The sequence below is a fragment of the Choloepus didactylus genome, chromosome 17 (assembly GCF_015220235.1).
Source record: "Choloepus didactylus isolate mChoDid1 chromosome 17, mChoDid1.pri, whole genome shotgun sequence".
NCBI classification, from domain to species: domain Eukaryota; kingdom Metazoa; phylum Chordata; class Mammalia; order Pilosa; family Megalonychidae; genus Choloepus; species Choloepus didactylus.
Genome location: NC_051323.1, coordinates 67,176,919 through 67,189,541, shown reverse-complemented (window position 1 = coordinate 67,189,541; position 12,623 = coordinate 67,176,919). Strand labels below are relative to the sequence as shown.

The following is a 12,623-nucleotide window of genomic DNA, read 5'->3' as shown; positions in this document are numbered from 1 at the left end:
CACTTTGGGTCTCCTTTCAATTGCACCTATTGATTTGCACTCACTACTGCAGTTCTTAGTTGTGCAAATCTTGTTTTCCCTGCTCTTTCATTTGGCCTCCTCCACACCAGTGCTTGTGTCGGTTTCCTTGTATGAGGAGGCAGGACGTGAATCAGGCAACACTTCTGTGAAGTCCTGCTGCTTGACAGCGAGTGGAAAAAGAGAGAGGGCTGCCACATACAGCCAAGCACACGCAGATGCAGAATGATTATGGAGGGGTTGTAGGAAAACAACAGAAAAGAAGTCATTAGTTTGACAGCTCCCCACAGGGTGCCTGCCTTGCTTTGTCTTTTTGTAATTTTGCCACACTTCCAGATTTCCACTTTGAACAGGCATGCATTTGAATACCAGTTCCTCTTCTAATTAGGAAACTGATGCAAATTTCTATTTATTTCAAGGTATTTGATCGTAAAATTTATCTCAGTGCTATCTTACAAAATGTACATCAAAAAGATAATTGAGAGATGAGAAGTTGAATCGGAAATGCCTATGTAATTCAATATCTTAAGAAAACCTTTACAATGAAATAAGTAGACATGAATAATGAAAAGTGAACATGACTATTACATTGGAAAAAGAGGAAAATGGGTAAATTATGGCATATTCCTATGATGGACCATTATGCAGCAGTTAGTAATCTGTTTTCAGAAATTTTTTATTGACAACAGGAAATGTTTATGGTACAATTTTGAGGGAAGATAGGAGGCAAAACTGCAAACATGCTAATGTGTGATCCCAATTATTTAATATGTTTATATATGGAATATATACATGTACAAATATATACATGTACGTATATATACACACACATGTGTATTGAGGCTTTGGAAAAAGACTGGAAGGCGTGATATTAAAATTTAAATGGTGGTGATTTTTTTCAAATTTCCTTTACATATATTTTCTTCATAATCAGAAAAAAAGAAAGACAATTGTGAGAGAAGAAAACGGAAGTTTTATTTTTAAGTTTTCTAATTGTAACTTTAAATCTGGCTTATTTTTTAGCTTGTGCGCTTGGTTTTTCCTGATCTTGGCACCAGGAGGCTGGGCACGAGAGGAAGTGCCAGGTAGATTTATATTTTTTGTTTTATTTTAAATGTTTAAAAACAAGCATTTGGAAAATCACAGAATGGGTGACAAGGAAATGCAAAACAAAACAAGCTGAAAACATCTCTTACCAAAGGGTTCCCGTAATTCAAATTAAATCCTAGTGCCTGAAGTAATTCAGGTGATGCGAGAACCAAATATTTGTCTCTACTTTCTTAGGGATTTTGTCTAAGTAGAAGGGTCAACAATATGTTTTTTTGTTTCACCACGTATACATGGAAATGTCTAATTATTGAAATATTTAAATAATACACATTGAGTAATATAATTTTACTCTTTGAACTAAAATTTCCAAGTATCCATCTAATTATCATATTTGGATTATATTCTGGATACAAGGCACTGAGGTTATATTTTTAACATAAAAATCATCTGAATCGAGTCATTATTGCCATGGAATTATTATTTGTTGTTTGTTTTAAATCAACATGGGAAATCAATGAGAAGGGAATGAAATGAAATTAGGAAATGGTCCAGCCACCCATGAAGGAATTGAAGACAGTGAAAGAGTTTGCCAAACTAAGCACTGGGCAGTCATTAATTTGACAAAATTTGGGGTGCCGCCGTGGGCTTGACGGGCTCCACAGCTGAAAGGGCTGGGGTTGCACAAGAGGATCCCAGCTTCTTCACTGGCTTCCTGAGAACCTGAGTCCAGTTCTCAGAAGAGAGAACCTTGGTGTCCCTCTGCTTCCTTTTAGAAAGGAGGCTTCCCTTGTTGCATCTCTCTAGGATTAGGGTGTCGTAAGTTGGGAAAGCACAGGAGGGCATTCTCCAGCTGATTTCAAGGCTGATGTGTATGAAACAGGCTGAAGTTGCCTGTTTGACCCAACAGAGCTTGATTAAGCCGAATGGCTGATTAACTTTTGGTAATAAATGGAGTCAATGAGAAGCCCAGGGAAGACTCTGAGCCCTAATTCATCAGCCTGCTCTGGGTCTTATGGGACATACAGTATGGAGGTTGTTTGATGTGATTTTTTTTTATTATTATTAAATTCAGATTTATTGAAATACATTCACACACCATACAGTCATCCATGATATACAATCCACTGTCCACAGTATGATAACATAGTTATGCGTTCATCACCACAATCTATCTCTGAACATTTTCCTTATGATGTGATTTTTAAGACATCTTTTTTTTTTTTCCCCAGGTATCATTATGATGGAATCTGCATCAAGGAAAGTTCTTTCTTCTATGCCCAGTATTGCTACCTCCTGAGTGAAAAAAGGTATCCCAGGTTAGTATCATTTGGGTAATTTGGTCATAGGTCACACATCTGGTTAATAATAGAACCGTTCAGATTTTAGTTGTATGTATCTGACTTTCAGCTGCTCTGCTATTAAGTCTTTCTTAAGGGTGGACACACACATCTTCTCAACTCAGGACCCCTCTGCCCTGTGCAGTAACCCAGCCTCTGGCCACATAATTGTTCAGGAAAACATATTTCTGGCTCATTTCCTTGGATCCATTTCATTTTGATTATCATCCCAGTTTCCAAAGCCATTTTTCATTGAGTCTTCATTCGTCTCATCTTTTCTGCAAACTATGATACCACTAGCCACTTCCTTCTTGAAATATCCATAGCCCTCAGGACTTTGTGTCGTCCATTCTTCCCTGAGGGACTCTTTCTCTGCCTCTTTATCCCTCCCCACTCCATTCAGTGCAGGCATTTCCCAAGATTCAGTCTTTGATCCTTAGTGGCACTTTTCCTACTCTTTTCCCCCAAGACACCTCATCCTGTCTTACCTTTCACCAACTGCCTACTGTGAATGACTTTGGAATCATTGTCACTGGTCCTGATCTCTCCCCCTCTAGACTCTCCTCTCCAGCTAGCTACTGGGCGTTTCCATTTAGATGACCCCACTTAATACATGAGACTCCAAAGTGACGATCTTCCTCCAAATTGTCTCTGCCTCTTGACTTCCGTATATAATCTATAATACCAATAGATAGAATCTGTACAAAGGGTCAGCTAAAGGCATCACTGACTCCCTCCTCTCCCTTGTTGCCAGATACAGCTGGTCATGGGGTCCTGTTGATTCTTTCTTTCCAGTTTCTCCTGGTTTATTCTTTCTGGTTACCAGCATTCCCTGTTAAGGCCTCCTCATCTTACATTGAGGTTATTTCCACGGCTCCCAGTTGGCCTCCCTTTCCTCAGTCCACTCTAATTCATCCCAAACACCACCAGCCACCAGACTGGTCTCCCTAAAATTCTGCATTTGTTTTTTGTCTCTTTCCCAACCAGAAACTCTCTTGGACAGCGTGGAGAAGGGAGGGGGTGTTGTTTGTAGGTCCCTGGCGAAGGGAGGCCTCCTTGAAGAGTAGGGTAGTGTTGTCATTGAAGACACCATAAGGGTGGAACCATGGAGAGCATTTCTATGCCCAGTGTTTAGCCCAAAAGCACAGAGTGGGCCCTGAAATAGCTGCTAAAGAACTGAAAACTTGGGTTTAAGACTAGATTAGGAAGGAGAGAGCAGTGGGACTGGAGATGGTTCAGAGGTGGCTATAGTCACTGAAATGAGTTCCTGAACCAAAAGGGCGGCAGATTTGAAAGACCTCACAGAGGCAGGGTCTTCAGGATTTGGCAGTTGACTGAGTCAACAACAACGGAAGGGCATAAAGATGCTTCAGCCAAGCCTGTCCCGCCAAAACCTCAAACTCAACCTCAAGGAAGGTCATTATGTTCTGCTCCAAACCAGCTCTTCCTCTTAAATCTCTTATTCATCCCTGAGTCACAGAAAAGGGAAATTACGTTAATAAAAATAAAGAAGTTAGGAGAGGGAGTTGATGTGATAGAGGATTTATTGTCCTTGTGGGGTACATTCTCTCTCTCCCTACCTATGTGCACCCCTAAAAGGCTCATCTTTGATCCTGCATTCACTTGTTTGCCCCCCAGCACCCAGAGGTCAGCAGTTTGGATAGCTCTGCATACACAAGGGAAACAGCTAACAGGGCAGGCACCCAACAGATGGGAGAGACCATTGGCATTAGGATTCAGATGTCACAGGAGAGAGGGGCTGGAGCTGGGCTTTGTAGAGAGGGGAGCAATAGGCTTTATCCTCAGCAAGGAAGGGGATGACCTTCCAGGGACAAAGACAGGGACAAGGGTGACATTCAAGAGAGAAGCCCAGCAGCAGGCACTTTTCACTCACTGTATGCTCAACAAATATTCACTAATTGATAGAACTTTAAAGTCTTAACCAGTGATGAAGTTTTTTTAAGCATCAAAATTGAAGAATACCTACCTTATCAATGTCATGTTTCAAGAAATACTACCTATATATTTTAGAATGCAGAAATAGAATCAGTGGTACACTGTTGTTAATGATCTATGAAATATACTGATGAAAATGCTATTTTGTTATAAATGATATATTTTGTATAAGGACTGGTGCAATAAATTCCTCTTGAAAATTAGGTCTCAAAATAGAAAAGTTCATCTGTTTGATTGTCAGGTAATGAATTATACACTCACTTTTTATTCATTTATTTGTTCATTCAACAAATATTTGGATTCCTATAATCAGCCAGGCCCTGTTCTAGCTACTGGTAAGACAGCAGGGCACGGTATAGACAAGGCCTCGCCTCTTATTGTGCTTTAGTGGTGAGACTCAGACAGTAAAAAAGGAACAACAAGGTGTGAGCTGAAGACAATAAAATGAGTAAGGGAAGGCCTCCCTGAGAAGATCCCATTTGGGCAGAAAGGTGAATAAAGGAGGCAGCCAAGCGAAGATCTTGAGGACAAGCAATCCAGACAGAAGGGCGAGCAAGTGCAAAGGGACTGGGGCAGCGATAAGTTAAAAAAGGAGCAAGAATTCCTGAGGGTGGAGCCTGGTCAGTGAGCAAGAGACTGGGAGAAAAGGAATCTGAAAACACAGGCAGGGACCTGGTAAGTGTTGGAAGGAGATGGGATTTTATTCTGGCTATGATGGGGAATTTCTGGAGAGTCTCTTTCTGGGGGGGGTGAAACAATCTGGTTTGGGAAATAGAGACCCTTCTGGCTCCTGTGCTGAGATTGGACTGTAGGGGCACAAGCAGGTGCAGAGGTGGTAGGGAGACTAGCTAGGAGGCTTTGGCTACAGCCCTGGAAGGACGTGGCCCATTGAGATTTGTATTTTACTGAGATAAATTTAATTCTTGCAGAGAGGCAGCACAATGCTATGCAGTATTATACATGGATCTGAGCAGAGGCTCTGCTAGCAGCCTGTCTCTGCCACTGGTAAGCTGTGTGGCTTCTCTATGCCTCAGTTTCCCTGTCCATTAAATGAGGATAGTGATAGTATCTACTTCAGATAGTGCTGCCGTGAGGATTAAATAGATTAATACAAGGAATATGCTTCAAATAGGCACATAGTAAATATATAGTAAGGCTTGTAGGCATATTTCCCTAGGCTTTTGATGTATTTAGTTTATCAAACCTGCATGAGTTTTTTCATTGTATTATGTACATTAATTTTATTTCAATAGTGTATTTTTTATTTCTATACTTTCCATCAGTTCTTTGTATTACTTCCATGTCTTTGCTGAGATTTTTTATTTTTTCATGTGTTTAAGAGAATTTGCAATTACTTATTGAAGGATTTTTGTGAAATCTGCTTTAGAATTCTTGGCAGATGCTTCCAGTATCCGACTCATCTTGGTACTGGTGTCCGTTGATTGTCTTTTCTCATTCAAATTGTGATTTTCCTGGTTCTTGGTAGGATGGGTAATTTTCTACTGCTGTTTAAATCTTCTATTTCAGTAAGCAGTCACCCTGTTCAGGTTTATGGCCTGCTTTCAAGGGATGTAGCTCCAAAGACAGTAGCGTTCTCTGAGCCCTGACGCGCTATTCTGGTTTGCTTCGTTCTTCTGTGCTGCTGGGACTTCTGATCAGTTGCTACTGGTGCTGTCTCCAGGGGCAGAACATACTTTTCTGGCCCACCTGGGGTCCTTGGGCCACTTTGTTGGGGGCCGGGAGGGCCAGAGTTACCAGGCCCGGGTCTCCTTATGCCATTTGGTGATGGGCAGGGAGATGTCAGTCTCTGTTGACCGACCTCTGGAAAGACCTGCTCTTTCTCCAAAGCAGAGGGCTTTGCTGCTGCCCATCCAGGTGCATGGGCTTGCCTGCCAGTGCCCCAGGTGTGGAGCGGGCAGGGCCCCCCCCCCCCAGGTCCCTGGTGGGCTTTCCTTTCCCAGTCCTTTGGCTGGGGAGCACAGATTCCATTTTTGTTTGTGTCTGTTGATGTTTCTGGATTGCACGTCTCTCCAGTGCCCAGGACAGGTGGAAATGAGAGAGGAAAAGAAAACCTGGGGAACACGCTGCTTTGTAATTCCTTACGTCTTGAGGTCCCTGGCCAGTTCACCCTCCGTCCAGCTTTCAGAGTCCCCTTATCATCATCTCTTGAATAAGGTCTGGGCTATTCAGTGGTATTTAGAGGGGAGGAATAGGGAAAAGAGAGTCTATACTATCTTGGTCCCTGCACATGATTTTTTTTTTTCAAAGTAGGCTTGGCCTCTCCTTTGCAGTAACAAACTTCAAAAGGGCAAGCCCCAAGATCAAGAGCTCAGCCTTCTAAATTCGTAGTCCCCAGTACTTGTGAGAATATCAGTAATTTCCCAGGTGGGGAGGTTTAATATTCCTGCCTTTTTCCCCAATCCCTCAGGAGGTTTTACAAATACATTTTTATTCTCTGCCAAAATTACTCTGGGATGTATTGTGGCTTCACACTAACCTGTACAAACCAAACAGATTTCACTCCCCATTCAAAGTTCCATGTAATTATGGTGTTTGAATAAACTGACCATACAAGTTAAATTATTTAGTGTGCTACAGAAAATATAGATTTTGCACCAAATAAACATCTCGTCCTTTGGTCTCACATGGAAGTTGAAGTTTTAAAACACAGTCAATATCGTCCTTTACCCTTTAGTCTGACTTGCCATAGTCCTAACCAGGTCAGCTTCATTCATAGCTCTAAGTGAAGTCTGAACTCTTTTTCAGCTTTTTTAACCGTTGCAATATGGGATAATGCTGACATTCATATCTGCCAAACTCTAGCTCTGAGTCTCAGGTGTCACACAGATACCCGAAGTTCCAGAGACTGACCAGGTTATACACAAAGAGCTCAGTACCTCAGAATTTAGAGATAACCCTTACAACCCAGGAATAGATGTGACTGCTCTAAGAGCTTACAGTCTAGGGACCTTTACAATAAGCCTTCCCCTGAGAACCTCTGCTCTAAGACTCAATTCTCAGAGTTTGCACATTATAGTTAGTCCGTATTACTGAGGCATTATAATATTTGTCTTTTCATTTCTGGCTTCTTTCACACAAAATGCTGCCCTCAAGAGCCATTCACCCAGTTGCATGCCTCACAACTTCATTCCTTCTTGCAGCTGCTCAATATTCTGTTTATGCATACACCACAGTTCACCATTCTGTTTGTCAGTCAGTGTACCCTTAGGCCACCTCCATCCGTTGCAAATAGTGAACACTGCCGCCATACATACTACAACCTACACATGATTTGTAATACAAGTGCCTTCAGATACCTTTTTAGAGCAGACAATGAATATATTATAAATAAACACTAATGATGAGTGGAATGCTTAATTATATGATTGTCCCTAGTAAGTTAAAATATGATGAGTTAAAACATGGTGGTGGGGGCTTCCGGTCAGGACAAGATGGTGTAGACTGGTTTCTCTCTGCCCTCCCAACTAAGAGCAACTCTAAACCCTGGCGTGGTGCCTGAGATGACCAAAGGAGAGCTCAGGGAGGTAGTAAGAAGAAAGTGGGTGGGTTTGAAACCCCAGGACTGGAGGGGCAGCACACTGGCAGGACATCTTGCACCCCCCAACCCAAGAGAAGGCTGCCCAGACCAGGTGATCCCAGAAAGGATCAGTCCTCCCCCAGATCAAATGGGGGCTCCTCTGACAATGTCAGCCAAGTGCTCCACTGCTGACAAGGAGAATCAAGTGGAAGTCCTGCCAAAAATAAATGGCCAGGCAACTCTGCTCCCTACCCAGGGATGAGCCTGGACCTGCCATTGTGGGATCAAGAAAGACTTCTTGACTGAAAGGGGGAAAAGAAATGGAACAAAATAAAGTTTCAGTGGCTGAGAGATCTCAAATAGAGTTGATTGTTCAATCTGGAGGTTATTCTTATGTATTATGTAGATATCCCTTTTTAGTTTCTAGTGTATTAGAATAGCTAGAAGGAAATACCTGAATCTGTTGAACAGTAATCCAGTAGATGTGATTCCTGATGATAATTGTATTACTATACAGCTTTTGTCATGTGACTGTGTGATTGTGAAAACCTTGTGACTGACACTTCCTGGATCCAGTATATGGGAAGATGAGTAATAAAATAATGACAAAAATATATAAACAATAGGGGGGAATAAAGGGTATGGTATGGTTTGGGTGTTCTTTTTTATTTCTTTTATTTATTTCTTTATTTTGGAGTAATGAAAATGTTCTAAAATTGATTGTGGCGATGAATGTACAACTATATGATGATACTGTGAGCCACTGATTGTATACTTTGGGTGGATTGTATGGTGTGTGAATATATCGCAATAAAATTGCATTAAATATAATAAATAACTAATTGGCCAGAGGGCACACTCTTACTCCTTGCCAGGCCTGAGACCCCTCCTCTGCACCTAGAGATGTTGAGAAGGGTGGCCAATCCAGCAAGGGTGGCCAATCCAGCTACAATAAGCAGCAGGTTGTGGAAAGCTTTTAATCCCACAGGCCAGAAACTGCTCTCACCTCAGGGACAGCTGGGGAGCATCCATAGGGACACCCAGTCCCTCACCGAGAGAAAACCTGCAGCGTGGCCTGGGGAGAGCCCTTCCTCTCCCTCGGGTCCGCACCTACTGAGGAGCCACAGCAGCACAAGATAAACCACACAGACAAAAATAACACCATGAGGGCTATGCAAATGAAACTTTTGAAAACTAAAGACAAAGAAAACCATCTTGAAATCAACCAGGGAAACAACATATTACCTATAGGTAATACCAACTCGAATGACAGCGGATTTGTCCTCTGAAACCATGGAGGCCAGAAGGAAGTGGCACAATATTTTTTAAGTCCTGAAAGAAAAGAACTTTCAACCGTGATTTCTGTATCTAATGAAACTGTCTGTTCCGGTTTGCTAATGCTGCCATTATGCGAAACATCAGAAATGAATTGGTTTTTATATAGGGGGTGTATTAAGTCACAGGTTTAGAGTTCTAAGGCCATAAAAATGTCCTAATGAAGGCATCAACATGAGTATACCTTCACTGAAGAATGGCCAATGGCATGCAGAAAACCTCTGTTAGCTTGGAAGGCCCATGGCTGGCTTCTGCTCCAGGGTTCTGGTTTCAAAATGGCTTTTTCTAAAATGTCTCTGGGCTTGTCTCTCTTAGCTTCTTCAGAGCAAACTCTGGGCTAGCGTCTCCAAAGCAGTCAGCTCCCAAGCATCTCTTGAAAAGTCTCTCTCCACTGAAGCACTGAGCTCCTTCTGTCTGTGAGCTCTTATAGGACTCCAGTGTTTTAATCAAGACCCACATTGACTGGGTGGGGCCACACCTCCATGGAAATAATCTTATCAAAGGTATCACTCACAGTTGGGTGAGTCACATCTCCATGGAAACACTCAATCAAAAGTTTCCACCCAACAAGGTTGGGTTAAAAGATCATGGCTCTTTTGGGGGGACATAATATACACAAACTGGCACACCATCTTTTGGGAAGGAAGGGGAAATAAAAACTTGCTCAGACAAAGGAAAAGTAAAAGAACTTGCCAGTAGCAGACCTACCCTTTTAGACTGGCTAGAAGAAATTCTTCAAAGAGAAAGGAAATGATAAAAGAAGGAATCTTGGAACATCAGGAAAGAAGAAACAATGAGAATAGCAGAAATATGGGTATATACAATAGATTGTTCTTTGCCTCATGAGTTTTATGAATCATATTTGATGATTGAGACAAAAATTATAACACCGTCTGATACTCTAGACAATGATATTTAAAAGCAGAGGAAGTAAAGGGATGCAAAGGGAACTGAGGTGTCCACATCTCACTGGAAGTGGTAAAAGGCTGATACCTGTGGACTGGGATAAATCACATATGTATATTGTAATACTTAGAGCAACCACTACAGAAACTACTCAAGGAGACAGGCTCAACTATGCTCTAATTAAATCAAGATGGAATCCTAAAAGATGTTCAGGTAACTCTCAGGAAGGTAAGAAAAGAGAAACAGAGGACCAAGAACCAAAGGAAATAAATAGAAAACACAATAAAATGGCATACTTAAACACTAACATGTCAATAAGTACCTGAAATGTAAATTAGCTAAATACACCCATCAAAAGATAAGGATTGGCAGAAAAGATTTAAAAAAAACAAACAAACATGGGTAGATTGAAAGTAAAAGGATGAAAAAGGTGTGCCATGCAGACATTAATTTTTTAAAAAAGCAGAAGTGGCTATGTTAACATCTAATATAGTAGACTTCAGAGGAAAGGAAATTACTGGAGAAAAGGAGGAACATTACTTCAACCCACCAGGAAGACAAAATGGCCCCAAATCTACACTCTAAACCACCGAGCATCTGCCTCTTTCTTTTCACCCAAATAACACTGTGGCCAAACTTTGAAGAGTTGGCATTATTCTAGCAAATTGTACCACTGCCATCACTGTTTGGGTGATCCCAAGACCAGCCCCGTGTTTGATGATTCTCGTGAGTAAGATTCATTACAGCGACAGCCAGGACACACGGCTGGGTTGTAAGTGGAAAAGAGGCGGAGTCTGGAGGGACCCAAGTACAGCTGCCTTATGCCCCCTGCCTGCCGGGAGGGACACACGAGCACACCTCCACAGCAGTGAAAATGCAGCAGCAGGGGTGTGCTGCTTCTGCCCAGGGAAGCCCGTTAGAGACTCGGGACCCAAGATTTTTATTAGGGCTGATGGTGTATGCTCTTTCTGCCCAGCATGTACCAAAACTCCAGACATCCAGAAAGAAAGCAGCTGTTCAGAATACACTCATTGTTAGCACAAAGAGTCTAGACACAGAGAACCACCCTTATCAGTTAAGTCTTGGCCGGGGAACGCTCTGTGAGCAAAGTTCCCAGAGGCCAGCCCAGGGCCAACCTTGCAAGCAGCCTTGCTAAGCATAGCAGTTTCATATCTACTGTGTTATCTCTTTTCTGCACAGTTGTACAACTCTTTCAAGATTCTAACAACAACAACAAAACACATTGAATTGTACTCTTTAAATGGGTGGATTGTATGATATGTGGATTATACATCAATAAAGCCATTAAAAATCTCAGCAAGGATTTTTGTAGACATACACAAGTTTATTCTAAAATTTATATGGAAAGATGCAGGCCCTGGAATAGCCCAAACAATCTTAACAAAGAAGAATAAAATGGGAGGAATAACTCTACCCGACATTGAAAGCTGCCATATGGCTACAGAATTCAAGACGGGGTGGTACTGGTGGAGGGATGGACACATAGATATTGGGACAGAAGAGACTCCAGAAGGAGACCCACACAAATACGCCCAGCTGATTTTTAACCAAGATGCAGAAGTAGTTCAGTGGAGGAATGAGAGCCTTTTCAACAAATGGTGCCAGAGCAATTGGACATCCTTAGGCAAATAAAATAAATCTCAACCTAAACCGCACACTTTAAACAAAACTTAACTCAAAATGGGTCATAGACTTAAATATAAACATAATATTAAACTTTAAAAATAGGATATCTTTTGGACCTAGGGTTAGACAAAAAGTTCTTAGACCTGACATGAAAGGTAGGATCCATAAAAGGAAAAACTAATAAATTGGACTTGAAAAAAATTAGAGATTTTTGCTCTGTGAAAGCCCATGTGAAGAGGATGAAATAATAAATCAAGCATAATCCTACTGTTCGGGGGGAAAATGATAGCAGATTCCATGAATATGTCCCTTCAGCCTTCCACTGTCCATTTCTCCAGGGCAGTTCCAGAGCCTTATTGTTTTGCAGGCTCACACCCATCCCTGCTTCTCAAAGTTCCAAGTTTTCCTTTATTTCGGAACACTCTCCTGACATTTTCATTTGTGTTAAAGTTGCAACAGCAATGCAGTTGTCCTTCCTCTGGAGACAAACACAGTGCCCCTCAAATTGGAGCAGGACTCACTAACCCAAGGAGCAAGTTTGCCAAAAGCGGGGTGAGTTGCACACGTGGAAGGTTCACAGCAGCCCAAAGGGTGTGCAGCTGCCTCTGCTTAGAGAGTGCTTTTACAAGTGTTTTTAAAAAGCATGCTTTCGAGAAGGGGCAAGATGGCTGCATAGAGAGGAGTGGAATTTAGTTAGTCCCCTGGAACAACTAATAAACAACCAAGAACAACTAGTAAATAGTTTGGAATAACTGCCGGGGGACAACCGTGACTATCCACACATCGTGCACCAACCTGGATTGGGAGGAATGCCTGAGATCACAGCATAAAATCTG

The 12,623-nt window shown here is 41.9% G+C and overlaps 1 protein-coding gene across 1 annotated transcript in view; it reads left to right on the top strand.

Moving 5' to 3' along the window:
• The window catches only part of LOC119512395 (DNA-binding protein RFX8-like), a 44,630-nt gene that overhangs the window by 14,100 nt on the left and 17,907 nt on the right, over window positions 1-12,623 (top strand). The window contains exons 3-4 of the mRNA XM_037807020.1: window positions 1,042-1,103; window positions 2,298-2,384. Coding sequence (XP_037662948.1) covers window positions 1,042-1,103; window positions 2,298-2,384 — 149 coding nt within the window. The remainder of the gene's footprint in view (window positions 1-1,041; window positions 1,104-2,297; window positions 2,385-12,623) is intronic.